Here is a 24,460-nt window from a genome sequence, read left to right as displayed (position 1 = left end):
AAGCCACTCGCACCGGGTGCACTTTTTAAAGCCGGTCAAAGGCCGGGACATAGAATCGAAAGTGGCCACGGCTCGAGTAGCCACGCGGCCACGGGGACCCGGAAGCCTCCGGGTCGGTCAAAAACGAAGCAGGAATCAAGTTGAGAAAGAAAAAATTCACGCACAGCGACTTAATCGAGAAAAAACAAGAAAAATCGCGGTGCTAGAAGGCAGTTGGGGCAGAGCCTGAAAAAACACGACTTCTAGGCTCAGCGGAAAATTTTGAACTGGAGACCACGAGGGGATGCGCCCCCTAGTGGAGCAGGAAGGCACGCATGCGTGGAGCAGCAGAGCAAACTTAAATCTTCAATCAAGTTGAAAACTCCATAGATGACGTCACCCACATGTGAGAATATCATGCCTGCTTGTCCTGGGATAAAACATATTTCCTCATCAAAGTTAGGCAGGAAGGACCCTGGCACTTATTCCGCTACAGTGATCTGTGATTGAACCCCAAGGGGAAGAAGATTTCAGAATACCAAAACATGCCTACATGTCCCACAAAGTAAACAAAAGTGTACGTATGTTTCCCACTATGCAGTCGTATAAAAATATTCTACCAGGAATGTCCCTTTCCCACAAGATGCATCTAAACTGGAAAAATTTCAATGGAATGCATAATGCTTCTTGAAGGGGGGACTCTGCTTCTCCAGTCTGGCACTTTCCTAGCTCATCGAGACAGCCTGTGACAGTAGAAAACTGCAAATTAAAAGTGTGTTTACTCAGTGTAAGAGTTCCACAGAGTAGATGATTACACGGAGACAAATTTTTCCCCGTCCCTGCAGGAACTCAATTTCCCCGTCCTGCCCCCTTGAGTTTTGTCATTGTCCCTGCCCCATTCCTGTAAGCTCTGCCTTAACCGCACAAGCCTCAAACAATTATGATTTTAAAGTGTTTGAGGCTTGTGCAGATGAGGACAGAGCTTGCAGGAATGGGGCAGGGACAGAAAAAGAACTATCAAGAAAGGGATGAAAAAATGAGCACCCGCAGGAACATAGAAAAATTTGTCCCCATGTCATTCTCTACCACAGAGCTGTCACTTACTATTTACATCAGGGTCCATACCAAAATTATGTGGTCAGAGAGTGGAAGAGAGTTGTATTTCAGGCACTACACAGCAGGAGCAGAAATGGTAAAGGAGCACCAATTTTAAGTGGAGGGTTTAACCACACCTCCCAATCCAGCTCATACCCTGCCCCATTCTACCCATGTTCCATCCCTATGCAATTTTCTCTATAGCACTCTTCTGCCAACACCATGACTACGAACAGTTTAAGATCTCACCACTGACACTTCTTGCCTGTTAAACTTAGGGAGAACTGTCAGTGAAATCTGAAGTTACTCATGGTCATGTAAGGGCAAAAAAGAAATTAGGGGTCAAATGCAAAAAACTCACGGTGCGTTTAACGATTGTCGCTAAACCAATTTTAACAGGTTTAGCGATGATTATTGCATCTTATCGATGCACAAAACATTAAATTGCAGTCTTTTCTATGGTTTGTAGCAGCTTCCGATCATCCTATTTAAATACATTACAATGAGCTCATCAATGTTAAAATGAGCACGCCGATCGATGCTCACATGATGCACATACTTTATTCTAAAGCAAAAATAAAAAATAGAATTATTTCTCTACCTTTATTGTCAGGGTTCTGCTTTCCTCATCTTGTCATCATTCTCTTCCTTCCATTCACTGTCTGTCCTCTCTCTGCCTCTTTCATATGGCATCTGCTCTCTTTCTATGCCTCTTCCAGAAACTGCCTGCCTCTTCCTTCCATCTCTCCCTCCCCCCCCATGGAGTGGCATCCTTTCATCTCTCCCTCACTCGCTCCCTCCCCCCAGCGGATTGTAGCATCTCTTTCTCCTCCTTTCCTCCCTTCAGGTCTAGTATCTGTCTACTTCCTCCTTTCCTCCCCCCAGATCTGGTATCTGTCTCCTTCCCTTCCCCCATGCTCTGGCATCTCTTTCTCTCTCCTTTCCCTTCCCCTTCCTTGTCTTCCCTGGTCTTTCCTCTCAATTTATTTTCTGCCTCCGTATAGATTATATTATTTAATACCATCTAGTCCTCAATTTCCCCTCTTTCCATTGTGTCTACCTACAGCTTACCACCTCTTTCCCTCACCCCTTCCAGTATCTAACTCTATCCTCTTCCTCCAATCCAGCATGTGCCCTTTTTTCTTTCTCCTCCCCACTTCCATCCAGCGTCTGCTCCCTTCTCTCTCCTCCCTACTTCCTCCCAGCGTCAGCTCCCCTCTCTCCTCCCCACTTCCAGCATCTGCTGCCCCTTCTCTCTCTCCTCCCTTCCAGTGTCTGCTCCTCTCTCTCCCCTCCACTTCCGTCCAGTATCTGACCTATCTCTCTCCCCCCACTTCCTCTTAACATCTGCTGCCCTCTCTCTCTCCTCCCTACTTCCATTCAGCATCTGCTCCCCTCTTTCTCTCCTCCCCACTTCCTTCCAGCATCGGCTCCCCTCTCCCCCCACTTCCATCCAGCGTCTGGACCCTTCTTTCTCCACACAATAAACCTAAAGCACCATTCAACCTCTTCCCCATGTCAGGCCATCTCCCTCCATTCCCTCACCTTCGTGGATGCTTTTCAAAACCAACGTTTTCTCTCTCAGAGGGGCCCTGATGCGACAGCCATTCTCACTAGATGCACACAGCTGCCCCAAAGCTTCTCCTCTGATGCAATTTCCTATTTCCACTGGATTGCATCAGAGGAGAAGCTTCAGGGCAGCTGTGTTCAACTAGTGAGAATGCCTGCCATGTCAGGGCCCCTCTGAGAGAGAAAACTTTGCTTTGGAAAAGCTCCGCGAATGTGAGGGGAAGGGAGGGAGGTGCCCCAACAAAGGAAAGAGATGCTCCGACAAGGGGAAGAGATGCATGGACCATGGGGCCCCTAGAGCTGTGGGGCCCAGGGCAGCTGCCCTGTTTACCCTCCCCTAACGCCGGCTTTGCAACCATGGCCTTGGTGTTGGGGAGGTTTTCTTGGGGACTTGGTGGTGGTGGTGGGAGGGGATGTTGGAGGGCCTAAGGGTTCGGGGTATCGGGGAAAGTTTTGGTCAGTCAGGGGGTGGTCTGGGTACAGCGGCAGGAGGGAGTGTGCATCCCTCATGGGTGTGTGTTCGGGAGCATGAGAGTTTTTTTGGGTGGCTGCAATCTTCACAGGGAGGTTCTGGAGCATGGGGGTATGGGTTTCCAAGGCAGGAGGAAGTGGGCATCCTTCCTGCCTCTTGGTTTTTTATGCCAGACCTGTCAGTAACACACTAGACCTGCTGGTGAGACATTTGGACCATTAGGTCAGCAAATGAGGTTATTGCTAAACCAGCCAAACTGGTTTAGCAATGATCATTAGACAATCGGACAATTTAGTGCATCTAGGCCTCAGTCTCTTACTCCATGTCAACTAGGTGAAAGAAAGAAGCACTGAAACCAGTTATGTTAAATAGTTTGTGAGAATTTAGAAACAAGAGAAAAAAAAAATCTCTTTATAGTATTCAACCAAGTGGTTAAAATAAAAAATACAGTGGGAAATACAAAGAGTTATTTAAGAAACTGTAAATAGATGAAAATCTGGCACACAGGAATGATTAAGGAGAGGTAAACTTTCTATTTAAATGGTTTTTAATTTTATAAAAACACATCTTACAGTAAGTGTAACAGATTATTCAATAACGTTCTTGAAAAACACTTATGCACTATACATGAATACAAAATAAACAATCCCCTCCCCTCCCCACTCTCTGGATTTGTATGTAGAATATGAAATCTTTAATATGGTAGGTACACAGTATTATTAAAGTTGTTTAACATAAGAATCTAATGGACCCCAGATTCCTATAAATCTTTGTGATTCTTTTATTTCTTCTGCAAGCATTTTCTCATATTGGTAATACCGACATAGGGTCTCCCACCAAAACGGCTTTTCAACCTATCCCATTGTTTCCAGTTCCTAATAATCATTTGCAATGCCACACCTGTCATGATGAGAAGAAGTTTATCTTTGGAACTATTTAGCCGGCTATTTTTCATAACTGAGGTACCAAACATTATAATTCTATATGATAATGGAATTGGGACTTCAAGAATCAAAATTATTTTATTCCATATGGACCTCCAGAATCCGAATATTAAAGGACAGTGAAATACAAGATGATCCAACGTTCCAATTCCTAACTTGCAATGCCAGCACCTATTAGAACGTGTAGAGTTTGTTTTTCGTAATCTCACTGGAGTCCAAAATACTCTATACGTTAAAATAGTATAAAGTATGCCTTATTGAAGCTGAGGCTGTACATCTCACTCTATGATTCCAATGCCAAGGCCACTGAGTTTCTGAAATATTAATTTGTATCTCTAAACTCCAAATATCTCGTAGGCCTGTTTTGGACTTTTTAGGTTCATATTACTGTATCACTTTATACCACGTGGAGAGGTAAACTTAAACCTATAGAGAGTTTGGTGATTCTAGTATAGCCAGCATTGGGAAAAAAATAATTGATAAACCAGAAAAATGCAGACTCAATAGCACTGAGCTGGAAAAAGTTGCACATCTTTTCTTTTCCTTTTAATATTACATTTTCTAGAACCAGAGATCTGAATTTTCTCTATTTACCATACCTCTCAGGAATTCACATCAAGAAAAATTTAAACCGATTAATTTGTTATCAGGCAGTTCAATTTTGTCATTATTTACCCAAGGATTTGAAAACAAAAGCTCTTATAATTTATTCTGGAATAACTTTAAAATGTATCTATTTAGAAAGTTTCTGTTATTTGCTTTGAACCAAATTTGAGAGTGGGCAGAATACAAAAGCTATATTACATTACAGTAGTCTGTCGCTGGGTGTGACCTGTCAATGTCAGAAGACCTGACCATAATAAGGCACAATAAAGCAGCATGTCTCATCCATTGGAAACTACTCAGGCACCATAACAGTCTTTCTTAACTTCAAGTCATATTCCCCCTATGCCTAACAAATACCACCCGAGTACCCCCTGCCCAAGCTCTGCCCCAGACTCACCCATGCTCCGCCCCAGACCTGCTCAAGCTTCACCCACGACCCGCCCAAGCTTCACCCCTGACCCCACCCCCATAATAATAGTACTAAAAGGCAATTTCTTCCATCCATTTTTCATATACACACAATATAATCTTAATACACAATGGTAATTACAACAGTAAAAAAACACAAAGCACACTGTATGCAGAGAAAATGTTAATTATCATTTATATTTGGGGGGTTTTCAAAGAGGTCAAGGAAGATGACTTTAAAATATGCAATCAGTAATAACTATAGAAAAATAGACAAATATAGAGCAAAATATAGACAGCAGATATAAATTCACAAAACTGACACATTTTGATCACTAAATTGAAAAAATCATTTTTTCTACCTTTGCTGTCTGGTGATTTCATGAGTCTCTGGGTGTAGTTCCTTCTGACTGTTCATCCAATATTTCTTTCTTTCTGCCTTCTGTACACTTCCTCTCCTCCAGACCCCACTCCCTTCCCCAACCAACATCTTTCTCTCTCTGTCCCTCCATGAGTCCAACTTTTATTCTTCTCTCCTTCACCCCTATTGGCAATATATCTCCCTCTCTCTCTCTTACTGTCCATCTGTCTTGAGAGATCCAGGGTGCATCTCTCCCACCCCCTCTACTGCCACATCCAACATTTCTCCCTCTCTCATCCCCCGGATCATATGCACCATTTTTCACCACTGCCCACCAGTCCCATGCCCATTTCTTCTTCTATCATGCCTTTCCAGCACCATGACACATTTCTCCCTCCATCACTATGTCCAACATTCCTCCCTCTTGCATCCCCTTCAATCTGCCCCTCTCTGTTCCCTCTCCACCACTATATTCAACATTTCTCCTCTCATCCTTCTCTCTCTATGCATCTCTACCTCTCTCCTCTATCTCTCTATGCCCAGTCTTCCTCTTTCTTCCTTTCCCTCTCACTCACATGCAGATGCCAAAGAATTCTCCCTTTCTATTCCCTCCCTACTGTCCCAAGTTAGTGCCCCCTTCCTCCTTCCCTTCTGTGTCGAGTTCGTGCCCCCTCTCCTCTCTGACTTCCAGCCTTCCAAAATTAAGTTGCATGCCAGGGATCCCACCCGCAACCCCCCCAAAGCCGACCCAACCCATCCACAGAAGCTGATCCCTGCCTGCCCTGCCAGCACCCCCCCTCTCCTGAAGCCAACCTGACCCATCCACAGAAGCCGATCCCTGCCTGCCTTGCCCGCCTGCCCACACACCCACCCAAAGCTGACCCTGTTGCTTTGTTGGAGCCGAACTTGCACCATCCTCCCCCAGCAGCAACTCTATGCAGGGACAGCGCGTGCAGCAATTCACACGCTTCACATGGCTGGCCTGCAAGCCTTTCCTCTGACGTCAATTCTGATGTCGGAGAGGTTCCGGTTCAGCTACGCAGCGTGTGAGTTGCTTCTTGTGTCCCTTCATGGAGTGCTGCTGGGGGAGGAGGGAGTCAGTCCAGCTCCAATGAAGTAACAGGGTTGGCTTTGGGGGTGGGGGGTGGAGCGACGGCCGGGCGGGCAGACAGGCAGGGAGGGATCCCCGTTGGCGACAGGCAGGCCAGGCCGCGTACCCCCAACAAACGGCCTGCGTACCCCCAAGGGTACCCCTACCGCATGTTGAGAAACACTGCACTATAACATCGCTGTATCAGAAAAATCCTGGGATCATGACCTTATTAGAACTGTGGAGAATGAAGAAAGTTGTGATCCCCTGGGACCAGTGGCAATAGTAAGGGGGAGGGAGCGGTCTACCCCAGACACAGTCTTGGTAGGGGCGCCAGTACATGTCCTCCTCTCTGCCTCCTCTGCTCCTTCCCGACCCCCTACCGCATGCTTGCGCCCCTTCCCTTCTCTTGTACCTCTTTAATTTTCCCTGCGCAAGCAGCATTACAAACTTGCTCTTGCGTCGGTGTCACCTCTGTCTGTCGTCACTTCCGAGCCCCGTGCCTAGGAAGTGACGTCAGAGAAACAGCCAACACGGCGCGGGCGGTAAGTTCATCAGGTTTAATTAAAAAGGTACGGAGAAGGGGGACACGTGCATGGCAGGGGGGTCAGGAAAGAGCAGGGAGGGGGTGGAGAAGGGGGCAAGGGCTGGCATCACCATCCCAGGCCACACTCACCCTCGTTATGCCACTGCCTGGGACATTCCCATTCCCACCAACAGACATTGTGGTACAGGAGAAAAGCACAAGAAGGTCATTACTAATAGAGATGTCAATTCCAAGCGGCTATTGTGAATTACATGTGGAGAAAGAGAAGATACTCAGTGACCCATAAGCTCAATGAGAGACCAAGCAAATGCAGCAGAAGGATAAAGAAATGATCCCAAATGTATTTAGCACTGCCGGTATGATTAAAAAGAATCACTAAGTGCACTTTAAACTGTTTCCTGCACATAGGGTTACCATATGGCTCCAGAAAAAGGAGGACAGACTAAGACAGCCGGGTTTTATTTCCATTAGTTTCAGTAGAAGTAAAACCCAGATGTCTCAATCCATCCTCCTTTTTCTGGAGCCATATGGTAACCCTACCTGCACATATTACACTTTCTGAATTCTAGAAAGAGGCCAATTTTGGCTCTGCAAAATGCTGAGATGAACAGAAGCAGTGAATCTGCATAATAACTGAGACAATTTCCAACACGCCCAGACTTAGGAGTAAGGTGTATCTCTAGTGTGGCATGCACTAAAGTGGCCCACTTGGAGGCATTACCCTGGGATTAGGTCTGTTAACCTTGAGGTAGCAAAAGAGGGTGCCGAAGTGGTTGCTAGAGCCAGAGAAACGCTCGAGTGCCTATTGAGAGGAATAACCAAGAATAAAAGAGGTGGTAGAGACTCTGTACAGGTCATTGGCAAGACCATTCCTAAAACAGAATAGTGGTTAATGATGTCACTTTGTCCCTGCAGGCATATTTATTTTCATTTTCTCTACTGTTCTCCCAGGGGAGCTCAGAATGGCTTACATGAATTTATTCAGGTACTTGAGCATTTTCCCCTGTCTGTCCTGGCAGGCTCACAATTTACCTAGGGCAATGGGGGGGATAAAGGGCCAGATTCACTAAACTGACCGATGGTGTCCCGATTGGTTTGCGAGCAGTTTGTGACCCCAACCCGATTCGCTAACCTTCTGGCCGATCTTGTCCGCACTCGATCCGATTCCATCATGCAAATGAGGGGAAATGCATTCCTGCAGCGATTCACTAAACAAATCGATTGGGCTGGCCGATCCAAACATAAGCGACTGCTGAGGACCAGTCGCTCACGTACTTTCCGACTGCCCTGCTCTCTGCCACCCTGGAAATAAAACAATCCAAAGTGCCCTGCTCTCTGCTTTCCCAGTGCTCTGACGGTTTCATGCGGTTTTGCCTGTATCCTTTCCACCGAAATTCACACAGAAATATTCTTGATCCCACTTCAGAATGGGAAAAGAAGCTTGAATTAGAATAAAAGACCTCTGTGCCCTGAAATGTTACAGCAACCCTCGGGTTATCCGGCAAAGCTAATATGAGTTATTCCTCTGCAGCAGTACATGCTCAAGGGGTTGTGTCGCCCTCCCCCCTGCCCGGCAGAAGCGTGTTGTTTGCTCTCACTGCTGTGCTCTCCTCCCGGAGCAACATCCAGCATGGCTGCTGGTTTAAATACAAGAAAAGTACCTGTTTTCATGTTTAAACCTGTGCCGGTGGCCATATAGAGAAGAGAGTACAGTGGTTATAGCAAAACATGCTTTCTCCAATTGAAGGCTGGGTCACTGAGACAGACTTTTTTTTTTTCATATGTTCCGTGCTGAGGGAAGTCAGGAGAGCACACACATGCGCAGACCATCTACAGGCAAAGAAGATGGTCTGCGCATGTGTCTGGATCGCTCTACAGCGATCCGTGTAGTCACTGTGGGGGCGTGCCACCGATCAAGATGAGGATTTTTCAGTGGAAAAGATCTGTTAGGTAGTTGGGGGTGTTGCCTGTCAGGATCTTAAAGGCAGTGATGCCTAATTTAAACTTGATCCTTGCGGTTATGAGCAGCCAGTGTAGTTTCATATAGTAGGGCTATATATGTTCCGATTTCCATAGTCCATATGTGAGTCTTACTGCTGCATTTTGAACTAGTTGTAGACGTGATAGTAACATTTTAGGGCAAAGAACTAGCATAATAATAACAGTAGTCGAGAAAGGATTAGGGATTGCACTAAAATATGAAAAGCCTCTGTTTTGTAGTATTTTCCGATGGATCTTAGCTTTCTCATCACAAGGAAAGATTGTTTTATTACTGGTTGCACATGGCTCTTCATGGATAAATGGTTATCAATTTCTACTCCCTAGATTCGGGATTGTAGTTCTAATAGAAAATCTGTGTTATCTACTGTAACCCTTGGAGTGTAGTGTAGGTCAATTGAGGGTCCTAGCCAAAAGAATTTGGTTTTGTTCTTATTTAGTTTGAGGCGATGAGTTGAGGTTCAGTTATCTGTGATGTGGACACATTTTTTAACAGTGGTGAGGGTGTTGGCTAATGCAGCCGTTCCATGTAGCAAGGTCATTATGTCATCTACATAGGTGAAATGTTTTATTTGTGCGAGATCTAAAATGGCTCCCAAAGACTGAATTAGCAGGTTGACCACTGATGGTGAAAGTGGGGATCCTTGGGGAACCCTGCTGGGAGGGTGCTAGCTATCAGAAAGTTCACCATCTTTATGCGCAGCATATTGCTGAGTGGTTAGGAGGCCTTGGAACCAGGAGAGGACTGGGCCGCTAAATCCAAAATCACTGAAGATCTCAGACATTTGATCAAAGTTTACTAGGTCAAATGTGCTGCTTAGGTCAAATTGGAGATGAAGGCATACAAATCTCTCTCACGCATATCCAATAAGGATATCCTGAGAGTTCGACTGGCTGGTGGTTTCCCAGGATAGGTTTAGCAACCACAGTTCTAGAACAAGAGGTCATAGTGCAAGGCTCCAGAGGGCTAGAATCAACACCAGAAAGCATTCCTGCACAAAAAGGCGGGAGAGTGTGTGTGAAGGGACAGAATGGCCTCCCAGTGGAGGTAGGAGAGCTATACAGTAATGGAATTCAAGAAAGCCTGAGATAGCAAAGAAGTGGAGAGAATGCTGAAATACAACCGCTGACATGCACCGTGGCACTTCTCTAGGAATAAAAACTGGACAAGGTGGAGGGGCCTTTGTGGTCCTTATCTGCTGTCATCTTCAGTATTACTCTGTTAAAAACTTATGTCTCCCCCCTCCTAAGTTAGGAGAAGACTAAGGATCTATTATGTACCTAGTTCACAGGCTTTGGCAACTGAAGGGCTCATTTTCCCAAGGATAGATATATTCTCTTCTTGGACACATACCACAAAGCTAGAAGCACATTGAGGTTTGTTATGAATACCACCTTGTAGCAGGAAATCAATAGAGTGAAGATCATTGACGTGTCATTTTAAATCTATTTAACTCTGAATAATTCTTTCAGCTCCGTCAGCTTCTCAAATTGAAAGGCCACGGTTTTAACCTGAAAGTAGCAGTTGCTAGGTAGTTTCCTAACATTCTAGAAAGAAGTGCATGGACCAGGACACCGAGAAGCAGAGCCCAAGTTGCACAATACAAAATAATGGGAGACTTACTATGGCATTTCCTTTCCCCCTTCCCCTTTGTTTTCAGAGGTTGATGCAGAAAGCCCTCGTAAGCAGTGAGGTGCATGCACGTGTTACTGGGCACACCCCCCTCACCCCGATTCTAAATAGGTCACCCAAATTTAAGCATGCAGGGCAGATGGACATGTAAATTAGGCCCCCTTTTATCAAATCATGTTAGGGTTTTTTGGCCGCTGTGGTAAAAGTTCTGACGCGCATAGAATTCCTATGAGCATTGGAGCTTTTACCATAGCAGCCGGCGATTAAAAAAAAAACCCTAAGCAACCTTGAAAGAGACCTGGGGGTGATGGTGGACACAACATTGAAAGCATCAACTCAGTGCGCAACGGCCTCAAAGAAAACGAACAGAATGTTGGGTATCATTAAAAAGGGTATCACGACCAGGACGAAGGAAGTCATCATGCCGCTGTATCGTGCAATGGTGCGCCCACATCTGGAGTACTGTGTCCAGTACTTGTCGCCATACCTCAAGAAGGACTTGGCAGTACTTGAGGGGGTCCAGAGGAGAGCAACTAAAATGATAAAAGGTATGGAAAACTTTTTGTATGCTGACAGGTTGAAGATGCTGGGGCTCTTCTCCCTGGAAAAGCGGAGACTTAGAGGAGACATGATAGAAATCTTCAAAATCCTGAGGGGCATAGAGAAAGTGGACAGGGACAGATTTTTCAGACTGTGGGGAACCACTAACACAAGGGGTCACTCGGAGAAATTGAGAGGGGACAGGTTTAGAACAAATGCTAGGAGGTTCTTTTTTACCCAGAGGGTGGTGGACACATGGAACGCGCTTGTGATAGCCCAGAGCACATTGCAGGATTTCAAGGAAGGTTTAGACAAGTTCCTAAAAGATAAGGGGATTGAGGGTTACAGATAAAAAGAAGAGGTAGGTTACAGAAATGGACAGGAACCACATTACAGGTCATAGACCTGATGGGCCGCTGCAGGAACGGACCGCTGGGCGCGATGGACCAATGGTCTGACCCAGTGGTGGCAACTTCTTATGTTCTTACGTCTGGATAAAAGGAGAAGGATACTAACACAAGGGGTCACTCGGAGAAATTGAGAGGGGACAGGTTTAGAACAAATGCTAGGAGGTTCTTTTTTACCCAGAGGGTGGTGGACACATGGAACGCGCTTGTGATAGCCCAGAGCACATTGCAGGGTTTCAAGGAAGGTTTAGACAAGTTCCTAAAAGATAAGGGGATTGAGGGTTACAGATAAAAAGAAGAGGTAGGTTACAGAAATGGACAGGAACCACATTACAGGTCATAGACCTGACGGGCCGCTGCAGGAACGGACCGCTGGGCGCGATGGACCAATGGTCTGACCCAGTGGTGGCAACTTCTTATGTTCTTACGTCTGGATAAAAGGAGAAGGATACTATGTTTGGGCATATCGAAGGAACCAGGCGAAGAGGGCAACCTGCAATTAGATGGCTGGACATGTTGAAAACAGCCAGGGGGATGACGCTGAAGGACCTTATCGGACTAGCACAAAACCGATTTTTTTAGATCTGTAATTCATCAAGTCGCTAGGAGTCTAGCATGAGTCAATAGCACCTAACTAATTAGTTTATTAGACACTAACAATCAATATTTGGAGCATCGAGATTAAGCAGTATATTTCTGTATCTCGTTGGCCACGAATTTGGAAATGAAGGTTAAAATGTACGGCGTCAGCATCTATGAGACAAACATGGTTATTTTTATTGCATACAATTTTTTGGACCCCAGTTCGGTTGCAAAAATTAGATAGTTCTAGATCAAATAGATGCTGGCACTGTCATACTGACATAGGGACTTTAGATCATCTGTTATTTTTTTGTCCGCTGATATTTGGTTTTTGGAAGTCAATCTGGGGACAAATAAATATAGTCTTAGAATCAGATATTCCATTAACATATGAAGCAATAATCTGTGGTACTATTTTACATGTCAAACCTCCCCTTGATAAATTTAAAAGCCGTCTTTTCTTGATTTTAACTGGAATTGCGGTTCAAATGATCACAACAAACTGGAAAAATCATGACAGGTTAAATTATAGATTTTGGTGGACAAATGTATGTAATACATATAAATATGAGAGAATTAACGCAGAATGTTCAGGGTTTAGTGTTTTATTTAACAAAATATGAAGTCCATTGGCTTTATTTGCTGTTTCACATTAAAAGATAATATGTTCCCTTCTGAGTTTTTTCATTACACATCTGGGATGGGATGGGGGTAGGGTAGGGAAAGGTAATGAAAATATAGATATTAATTCTTCATATTAAAGATATTTAATATTGTCAATATTAACAATTGTTGGAAAGGGATTGGGTATAGCTATGATTCTATAATATTATTGTTTGAGATAGTGTATTCTTTGTTATATTTTGTTATTTTCAATCTAAATGTATTACACTATTGTAACTAAATAAAATAATAAAAATTTAAAAAACAAACAAACAAACCAATCAATATTTGGTCTTTACTGGCGCTAATTTGGACTTATGTATGCATCTGCCTATGCACTATTATATAACACTGCACTCCCAAGGAGTCTCTATTTCTAGGTAGTGCAGTACTTTTCCCCCTCCCCCCCTACTGTGTAAGCCCATTTTACTTTTTTCTTTTATTTTAATATTGTATTTATTCTTTCTCCTCCCTTTTGTGTCTCTATTTAATTAGTCCTACTGATTATATGTCCTAATATGATTCCCCCCTCCCCCATGTTGGTAATAATTTTTATTCTTATGGAAACCGCCTAGATGTAATGATAGGCAGGTTATCAAATACTTCATAAGCTTGAAACATGTGTGCAGACTCAAGGAGGACGTGGTCATGGGCGGGCTGGGTCATTTCTTTAAAATATAGGTACAGTGTTATGGAATACTGGGGCTGTATGCCCAACATTCACACCAAAATTTACCCCAAATTTCAGCAGGTATAGCTAAAAGGGGCGTATCTGGAGGAGTGGTTAGGGCGGGATGTAGGCCAACCTAGACTTAGTCGTCCTGCAGGGCTAATCAAATGTTTACTAGTCTTCCTGGACGAAATTTAAACATCGTGAGTTAGGCGATGTAAAAACAGGTATAAGTGCCAAAAAAATATCCAAAGTGACCAGATAACCACTGCAGACACAAAGTAAAGACATAGAAAAACATAACATAGAAACATAGAACATGAAGGCAGAAAAGGGCCACGGCCCATCTAGTCTGCCCACACTAATGGCCCACCCCCTAACTACCTCCATGAAGAGATCCCACATGTCAATCCCATCTTTTCTTAAAATCTGGCACGCTGGTGGCCTCAATTACCTGTTGTGGAAGATTATTCCAGCGATCAACCACCCTTTCGGTGAAGAAATATTTTCTGGTGTCGCCATGAAATTTCCCACCCCTGATTTTCAACGGATGCCCTCTTGTTGCCGTGGGTCCTTTAAGGAAAAAGAGATCCTCTTCCACCTTGATACGGCCTGTGACATATTTGAACGTCTCGATCATGTCTCCCCTCTGTCTGCGTTCCTCGAGTGAGTACAGCTGCACACACACTTCCTCAGTGTTCATTGACCTCCTCACATACCCACAAAGATTGGAATAAAAATGTACATACCTGTCTCCAGAACATCAGCACCTGGTTTAGGAAAGCCTAGTAGAGGTGCACACAAGTGTCTTAAATAAGCCTGGGGAGTGGGCTAAAAACCATACGTGCATTCTTCTCAGAACACGAATTTGCCCAACAACTGTACGCTTTCGTACTATCTCGCATAGACTATTGCAACACACTACTAGTGGGCCTGCCTACCAAAACTCTCTCCCACCTCCAAAGGAGTGCAAAATGCTGCAATCCGCCTCCTGAAAAACCTAGGCATCCGCGACCACGTTACCCCCCGCATTAGCGTCCATGCACTGGCAGCCCATTCCAAAGCGCTGCGCCTTCAAAGCCCTGGGTCCTCGCTTTCAAAACCTTCCATGAAACGATTCCGCACTGCATGAAAACTAAACTACAAATCTACTTCCCAATGCACCCACTGAAGTCCCAAGGAGAAAAGGGACTAACCATTCTTCCCGGCCGCTCCCTCAAAACTGAAACAGCCCGCAAACGCTCTTACTCACATTTCATACCCAGACTATGACACACCATCCCCCCCATCTGTTAGAACACTAGATGGACTTTGGAGCTTCAGGAAAATCGTGAAAATCTTCCTCTTTATAAACTCAGCGCCTTAAGGACATGCTCCCAGAAATGCCATTTAAAGTTAATGCATCTACGCCACCTCATCTCACCAGATGCTACTTAGTGTATATGTTTTATTGTCATGTTTATATTGTAAATTACGCAAATTATGTCATCTGTGTCCTGTCTCGATTATATTGTGGATGTACTTTGTAACCCGTTGGGCTCTTTTGGGAGGACGGGCTAAATAATTGAATAAATAAATAAATATAGGTGCCACCTGCAGCCATAAGGGCTATTGGGGTTGGAAGGTGGGAATAGTGGGTTTTGGGGGTCTCACCATAACCTATAAGGGAGTTCTGGTGAGATGTTTATCTGGCACCCTTTTTGTGAAGTTCACAGCAGTGCCTTCTAAGGTGCCTCACTGCTCTGTTGCCATGTCTGGGTGACCAGTCCATTACATGATTGGCTCCTCCCACATCCAAATGGCCTTGTTCTGGGCGTTTGGGACTTGGATGAAATTTTGGTTGAAAATGTGGTATAAAGATAGACATACTGGTGATCTGGACGAACAATAGTCTGGATGTCCGGACAGACGATTTTTGAAAAAAAATATATATATATTCTGGACGTATTTTTTTGAAAATGGACATTTTCCCACTGCTGACTTTGGGTGTCTAGAGCCATGCGTCTGAATCGGACTTAGATATTTGTTTTGATTATGCGCCTCACTCTGTTTTATTTGTATTTGGTATATTACCGTAATCCCTTTTTCTTTGTTTGTATAGATCCTATTTAGTGTTATCTTCTTTGGAACAAATAGATTTAAATTTAAAAATATTCCGGGGGGGGGGGGATGATAGCAATATGTATGGAAATTTAAATTGTTTATTTGCTTAATTCTTTCAATATAATGTTATAAATTGAAATAAAAAGAATGAGGGGGGAAGGGATCAAGGAGGGTATAGAAAGGAATGGATTAGGTCATATGGAAATATATTTTGGAGGAATGATAGAAATATGTATGCAAATATTATTATTGTGAATCTAATTCTAATGAATATCTCTTTGTATTATATTATTGTATATTTATTTGATTCCTTCAATAAAATGTTATAAATTAAAAATATTCTTTAACTCATGCTATTTTAACACAGGTCCGATGGGGGAGAGTGTGGTGCAGTGGTTAAAGTGGTGACGGGACAATCGCGCGCCAGACACCAGCACGCCGACAATCGAGCGCTGACAATTTGACGCAAGACACAAGTCCGCCGTGGGAAAACTTAGTTTTAAAGAGCTCTGATAGGGGGTGTGGTTCCTGCATACTGTTCGCGTTGCCGTTGGGGGTGTGTGGGGAATTATAGAGAAAATGGAACTTTCCCCCCCAAAATCGAAAAAAGTTCCATTTTCTCTATAATGGAGGGTTCCAACCCCTCAAACCCCCCCCCCACACACACAGCAGTGCGAACACTATGCAGTATAGTGTGAGGGGGTTCCCCCCTCACATCCCGCTTCGGAGCTCTTTAAAACTAAGTTTTCCCGTGGCGCACTGGTGTCTTGCGCTGAATTGTCTGCCCTCAATTGTTGGCGCGCTGGTGTCTCACGCACGACTGACTATGAACCGGTTAAAGCTAAAGCCTCAGTTCAAACCCCCCACTGTTCCTTGTGACCCTGGGCAAATCACTTAATCCCCCCATTGCCCCAGGTATGTTAGATAGATTGTGAGCCGGGACAGAGAGGGAAAACTGCTTGAATACCTGAATAAATGCATATAAACCATTCTGAGCCCTCCTGGAAGAACAGTATAGAAAATTGAATGAATCTATATATAAAATCGGAGGTATGTGTGTATGTATGTGTGTGTGTATGTGCCGCGATCACGCAAAAACGGCTTGACCGATTTAAATGAAACTTGGTATGCAGATCCCTCACTACCTGGGATGATATGTTCTGGGGGTCTCGCGGCCCACCTGCACACGTGGGCGGAGCTACAAACAAAATCAGATTTCACCCATTCATGTCAATGGAAAAAATGTAAAAAGCTGCCAACGCAAAAACGGCTTGCCCGATTTGAACGAAACTTGGTATGCAGATCCCTCACTACCTGGGGTGATATGTTCTGGGGGTCTTGCAGCCCACAACTCTATGTTGCTTGCTCAAGGGTGGGTTCACCCAAGAATTTATATGTTCTTGCTCCTGGAGGTGAAACTAAAAATGTTGTTTATAATCAAGTTTTGCGTTAGTTGTATTGTATTCATTTTGTCAAATATTTCACATTATAATTTGAATATATGTGTGTGTGTGTATGTATGTATGTTCCAGCATAACTCTTCAATGCATGGACAGATTTCAACCAAACTTGACATACACATTACTTACTATCTGAGGACAAACACTGTGGGGGTGGGAAGGGGGGATATGTTAAAATTATCAAAAGCGACAGATATTAATGTCCAACCCATAGTTTTCGGGCTCGCAGAGATGAATACCGACACTCCCGATGCCGTTTAAGTCTAAGTTCAGCCCCATAGAGAGGGACATTCCTTTGGGACATGTGGAGGGTAGGGGGTTGGGACATGGGGTGGGGCATATGGGACATGTGGGGGGGTAACGTGGGGGGTGGTACATGTGGGACATAGTGGGGTGGGACATGTAGGGGGTTGGACATTTTGGGATAAATAAATATCTGGGCAACGCCGGGTAATCAGCTAGTAAATAAATAAAATAAAATTAGGGTTGCCATATGGCTCCAGAAAAAGGCAGATTGAGACATCTGGATTTTACTTTCACTGAAAACAATGAAAGTAAAATCCGGATGTCTCAATCAGTGGCGTAGAAATGGTGAGAGGCAGCCAGGGTGGTGGTGCACCTCCCCCACCCTCTTCTCTGTCCCCCCACTCGCTCCTTCCCTGTTTACTCCTGCCATGCAAGTGCGCTCCTTCTCTTCCCCTGCACCTCGTTAACGTTCCTGGCGCAAGCAACACCACCAACTTGCTGCTCACGCCAGCATCAGCTCTCCCTCGGACATCACTTCCTAGGCGCAAGTCCAGGAAGTGATGTCAGAAGAAGAGCCGACGCTGGCATGAACAGCAGGTTGGGGTTGCTGCTCGCGCTGGGAACGTTAACGAAGTACGGGGGAAGGGAAGTGGCACGCATGCATGGTAATGCGGGGGCACAGAGAGGAGGATGGGTGCCAGCCACCCCCATCAAGTGGCACCTGGATGGACCACCCCCCTTCCTAATACATCACTCCCCTACTACGTCTATCCTCCTTTTTCTAGAGCCATATGGTAACCAGTGTTCCCGCTAAGCTGCGTTGGCCTGCGCTCGCGCACAAAATATTACATCGCAGCGCAAAGTTTCTCTTCACAGCGCACACACGCGTCGGTAAGGTAAGGGGACGCATTGGGGGGATTGCACTTCCCCACAATTGCCATGCTTCGGTTCCTCTTTTTCCTTCCTTCCTTCCCCCCCCCCCCCCCGCGGGACCCTGCGGCACCATCAACTCTTACTCCCTCTAATGTCGGCCCTGCAGCTCCAGACTTCCTCGCACCTTCTCCCCTCCCCCTTTGGATCGCTATTATTTTAAATGTTATAGCCGCGGAGCTGTATCCATCAGTGGAGATGTCTAACCTCGGCCTGCCCCGGAACTCTTACTGCAACAGTGACTTCCTGTTCCTGCCTAGACGGGCGTCTGCTGCAGTAAGAGTTCCGGGCAGGCCGAGGTTAGACATCTCCACTGATGGATACAGCTCCGCGGCTATAACATTTAAAATAATAGCGATCCAAAGGGGGAGGGGAGAAGGTGCGAGGAAGTCTGGAGCTGCAGGGCGACATTAGAGGGAGTAAGAGTTGATGGTGCCGCAGGGTCCCGCGGGGGGGGGGGAGGAAGGAAGGAAGAAGAGGAACCGAAGCATGGCAATTGTGGGGAAGTGCAGAGCTGCAGGGAAGAGTGTTGCGGTACCCAGCTGGAGGGAGAAGGAAGATGAGGGAGGGAATTAAAGGAGATGCCAGGGCTTGGAGCGTAGGAGGAAGGTATGCCAGTCTAAGGGAAAAGGAAGGGGGAGATGTGAGAGCATGGAGGGGGAGCGAAAGATGGAAGAAAAGGAAAGGAGAGAGATGCCAGAGAATCAGGGAAGGGGAGATACCAGACTATGAGGAGAGGTGTGGGAGAGGGAAGGCGAGGAGAGATGCCAGACCAATGGGTGAAAGGAGAGATGGAAGGGGGAGGCATACAGTTTCTGGAAGGGCATAGAAGGAGAGAAGATGCCATATAGGGGAAGAGAGACGGCAGACAGTGGATGGAAGGAAGAGAGTTACAAGAAGATGAGGAAAGGAGAAACCACAGAAGACAAAGGTAGAAAAAAATTTCTATTTATTTATGCTTTAGGAGACATGTGTCACTGTTTCTGTGAAGCATTGTATGCAGAGTCCAGCTTCTTGCTGGTTCAATTAACCTTTGTCTATGTATTTTTATTTTATCCCCCCTTTTACAAAACTGTGAAGCGTTTTTAGCACCAGCCTTGGTGGTAGCAGCTCTGATGCTCAGATTTTATGAGCATCAGAGCTGTTACCTCCGTAGCTAAAATCCACACTACAGTTTTGTAAAAGAGGGAGGGGTTAGTTTGTGATTACATATTCCTTACTAGGCGAAGGTGTTTTCTGTGTTCTGTGTGTTCGAAAGACATGGTTTTCTGTAGGATTGACGGTGTAGGATTGATCTGTGCTGGTCTGGCTTGTTTAGTTTTACAATGGGTGTATTGATGTACTGCTCACTGCAATATGTAAGATGCTGCCTTTTTCCTAGGTACTCATGTGTGACGTGTGGTTTGTTACTAAAAATCATGTTTTTCTTACAGATGGGGGGGGGGGTGCCAAAAAATGATGGGCCCCGGATGTTACATATGCTAGGTACGCCACTGTATGTAATAGATACCAGAAAGCTGGCGTAGCATAAACTTCTAAGTTTTGAGTATTTAACCCTCCCACATCTCACGGGCACTCGTTTCAAGTTTATTGAGATTTTGATTTAAACGCAATATCAAATATTTTCAATGCGTATAACAAAAATAAATTTGGGGAAATAATAAAACCATTTGAACCAGTGTTCCCGCTAAGCTGCGCTGGCGTGCGCTGGCGCACAAAATATTACATCGCAGCGCACACGTTTCTCGTCACAGCGCACGATCGGAAGAGGCGTACGGCAGATGGCAGGGCGGCGAGAGGAGAATCGGGCGAGTTGGCTCATAACTTGCTGGCGCCCGATATTTTTGGCTCACGGTGAAAAAAGTTTGCTCACAACACCCGCCCGCTTAGAGGGAACACTGATGGTAACCCTACTTATATAATGAGGCCTAGTTACTAATATCCCAGGTTAACAGTACAATAACTTTTCTCACTGGTAGCCCACATGGATTTCTTCCCCTCTCAGATGTCAGAAACAAGAATCACAAGTATAGAAGGCAGAAAAACACATGATTACTTGAGTCTGACTATAGGTTTCTCCACACTCGGGTTTCAGGATAACCACGTTAACCATTCCTGAGCTATGTCTGTATGACTTCGGTTAATTCATATATTGGGGTTTTCCTGCAAACCAGATCTGGCAAGCAGCACGCCTGAGAAAACCTGGACCGGAGTAGCCCTTCACGACACAGCCTCCTTCAGCTGGCAGCCTGCGTCACCACCTCCCCTCAATTTCTTCTAATATTTCAAATATGCTGCAGAGCTACAACTACTCTTCAACTTTTACAACATAACTTATACAAGTAGCTTTCTCTTTGAAACACCGAGGACTCTACAGTGCAGAAAGTCTAAGCCAGTGGCCCCCAACCCTGTCCTGGAGGGTTTTCAGGCTAGCCCTAATGAATATGCATGAAGCAGATTTGCATGCCTGTCACGTCCATTATATGCAAATCTCTCTCATGCATATTCATTAGGGCTAGCCTGAAAACCCAATTGGCCTGGTAGTCCTCCAGGACAGAGTTGGGGACCACTGGTCTAAGCCACTCAGAAGTGGACTGTCTGGCAATAATCAGCTGCAATAGTTGTTTTTTTTCACCTTTTGGAGGTGTTCAGTTCACATTTACTTGTTAATTTTTTTTTTCAGAAGAAAAGTCCAACTGGATCAATCACATTGTGTCTGACCAGTGGTCTCAAACTCGCGGCCCGGGGGCCACATGCGGCCCACCAGGTACTATTTTGAGGCCCTCGGTATGTTTATCATAATCACAAAAGTAAAATAAAACAGTTTCTTGATCATATCTCTCTTTAGCTATAAATTACAATATTATTATTAAGGCTTAGCCAAAAGGAAGGATTTATAAACTATAAAGAGTTTTACCTCATGCAAAATTGTCATTTCTTTAATGAGACATAAACTATTTTTTTCTGAGGCCCTCCAAGTACCTACAAATCCAAAATGTGGCCCTGCAAAGGGTTTCAGTTTGAGACCACTGTGTCAGACTGACTAAATTCACTATTTTCAGTGATCGGGAAGATTTTCAGCTGCAGAGAGGTTGGGTGGGGCAAGCCCCTAATACCTGGTTTGGCGGCAGCTGTATTTAAAACCTTCCCCCTGCTACTACCGCTTATCATTTCTACAGCATCACTACTAGATGGACTCGTCAGCACTGTACACATACACATAAGACAATTCCTGCTCACACCCACCTTACAAGCTATTCAAGAGAAACAGGACATATAAGAGCCCAGGGAATCTCACATATTATTGACTCGTCCACCCCTATAAAAGATGCAAGCTCAGAAAGAAAAAAACACCCATTTGCCAGATACTATTTCTGCTTAAGTGCTTCTACTTGAACTTTAAAATTCTCAGCATCCATTAGATCAGGCTGACGCCATATCACAGCTGTGCTGAGTCAGCATTCCCATAGTCCTCTGCTCCCTGACAACACCCTACATCCTCTACTGCCAGCCATCCACATTGGAGAATCGTTTCGAATCTACTACGATCAAGCATTGGTCCTACAATAAAATTTGTGTGTGTTCATCTAGATATTGTGTGTGTGTGGGGGGGGGGGGGGAATTAATCCTGCTCTGTTTTGTGATTCTCTGTCAACACCCATCAATGAAAGCATCTTTAGGAACTGTATACCACTGTTGCACTTTGCACTGAATACACCTTACCCTTTCTCTCAGAAACAGGCCCTCCCATCTCTGGTGCTGGTGATAATTTCATATCCCAATGTGGGAAATGTAGGCGCAGAAGTTAAAAAAATAAAAAATAAAAGTGTGGAACCAGATCCTGGACTTCCAAGAGTTAAAATGGTTTTAATTTATTACAGTGTTTATCACATTTAAATATCACAATGTACTAAAAGCCAGAAAAATAAAGTCACTGTGTCATGTATTGCTGTATTCTGATGGTCAGACACCCTTGGAGGGTGCTTTAGGAGTTAAGGGCCAGAGGTATTTTTTTTTTTTTTCTCATACACCCCGAAGATGAAAGCATTATAAAGGCTGAGGGAGATGCGGGAAATAAGAACTGGGGGGCTCACTACTGCCCGACCAGCAATGCCTTGCCAGTGCAGGCGTATCCATGTGTTCGCATCTACAAGAAAGGCATTACATATCAGAGTAACAGATATATATTTTTATGAACCTTATCAATTGAACTGTTTCCTTGAGGGTAAAGCAACTGAAAGAATTCCAGAGACTTCCATGGAGTCACCTAACCAGGCCATTAATTAATGGCCTTCAACTGCACTCTGTAATTTGAATTAATTCAGATTATTTCCTGGCATCCAACTTCCCTTGGATGCCATTGATTCTCTCTCCTCATGTGTGGACTTTAGGTTTAGTTACTAATGTGGAATTAATTTATAGTTCGATTTTTGGTTTCTTTTTTTTTTTTCAGTTGTGATATTTCTTTTCAAGTTAGGTTTTATCAACTTGTAAAAAGAACATAAAGAAAAAAAAAGAAAGGCTGTGCCGGTACCAGGGGAGACGGCTAGGGAGGGGGAGGGGGACCAAACGCAAGAGCCACCTGCTCCTAACATTTCACCTTGCATCGCAGATCAAATCGGAGACAGCACAACAAAATAGCCCTTCTCTATGCTACCAACAGCCCTCCCCCTCCCTACGATCACCCCCCCACCCCTTCACTTTCCCAGCTCCAACCTTGTCTGTGCACGTGATTGATGCGACTGTGCTGCATGATCAAGAGAAGAAAAAAAAAAAAAAATCAGATCTTGCTAAAAGCCCGTCCCGGAACTGGCGGCCGGACAAGAAGCCCCGGCCGTGGCCGAGCAAAGACAGAGCGACCTCCGGGGCTCCTGCGTCTGTCACACTTGGGAAGATTTATAATCATTTGAGCTTCGCCGTGACAAAACCCAAAGCGCCCCGGGCTCTGAGAGAACCAGGGCACGGCAGATTTTATTACTGCGGACCAAGTGCCCTGCCCAGACGGCTTTGAACAGGTTCTTTTTTTTTTTTTTTTTTTTGCAGAAATGCATGAATGTTACTAAAGTACCACAAATGATGTCTACAAAAAAAAACCAAACCTTTTTTTTTTGCTTCTGCCTCCCAAGTCAGTCTCTGTCACCAGCACTTTGCTAGTTTAGTAATAAATAAACCCGTTTATAAAAGATCCGTAAAGTTTCCTAGGAGACGAGGAAAAACAAGCCGAGAAACTTTCTCTTTGAGACAAAAACCATCCATCAAAGGGAATATTCTGCAGGAAGACGTTTTGGTTGTTTTTTTTTTCTTTTCCTGAACAACTTCCTCTCGTTAATTCCCTACTTAAACCGCTCTTAAGCTCAGTTCTATTGCCAGTATCTTTAGTCCCAGGCGCGGGTGCAGTCGGGGTTTTTTACCTTAGCATCACCTGCTCGTTGCTCCTCTTGGCTCTGCGGCTCTGGCTCAGCATTCACCTCCTCGCCTTTGGCTTGGCTTTCAGCCTGCTCTGCAGAGCTCCCTATTCCCATGTCTCCGGTATTTTCTCCCTCTTTCTTTAAAACTGCGCTCGCTCGGGGGGGGGGGGGCAACAAGGACCAGGACTTGGATCCCGCAGCAGGAAACCAGCCTTCTCCCAGGAGCAGCACGGATTGCCTACACACGCCACCAGCTTTCTGCAAACTCTGTCTCTCTCCTTTCAAGCACGCATCACCTCCCCCGCCCCCCTCTCCTTTTCTTTTTCTGTCTTGCTCCATCACATGTGCACTGCCTCGGCCACGCCTTGCAGCATCCAAACTGGACAGATAAGAAGGGGAGAGAAAGGACCTCTAATTTTCCAGGATATATGAATCCACCTTATCTGAAGATACAGTACATCTCAGATTGTGGGCAAGGCATACACACACAACAAAAGTCCCAAAATAGAGGGCAAAAATTAATTTGGGATGGGTATTTCACTGGATTCCTTTAACCTCGGAATGAATTATTCATGCAAGCAGAGGCGGTTTCTGGGTGTCTGACCTTGAGTTTATAAACAAGCAACATGGGAGTCAGCCTTCTGCTACTTTTGTAATAGGCTTGTAGACTCTGCTTAGATATTTTTTTGTCTCCTAAGCCAGGGTCAGATCAGCATTGCAGGAAGAGAAGGCATCCTTTATTTTGCTGA

General features: G+C 44.9%; 1 protein-coding gene across 1 annotated transcript in view; it reads right to left on the bottom strand.

The window, feature by feature from the left end:
• Positions 1-23,978, bottom strand: part of AKAP12 (A-kinase anchoring protein 12) — a 301,152-nt gene extending 277,174 nt beyond the window's left edge. The window contains exon 1 of the mRNA XM_033936501.1: positions 23,715-23,978. Coding sequence (XP_033792392.1) covers positions 23,715-23,825 — 111 coding nt within the window. The 5' untranslated portion in view covers positions 23,826-23,978. The remainder of the gene's footprint in view (positions 1-23,714) is intronic.
• Between the last annotated feature and the right edge of the window lie 482 nt (positions 23,979-24,460).

Source organism: Geotrypetes seraphini, chromosome 3 (genome assembly GCF_902459505.1).
Source record: "Geotrypetes seraphini chromosome 3, aGeoSer1.1, whole genome shotgun sequence".
Taxonomy (NCBI): domain Eukaryota; kingdom Metazoa; phylum Chordata; class Amphibia; order Gymnophiona; family Dermophiidae; genus Geotrypetes; species Geotrypetes seraphini.
The sequence above is the reverse complement of the archived record's forward strand: the minus strand, read 5'-3'. Positions and strand labels throughout refer to the sequence as shown.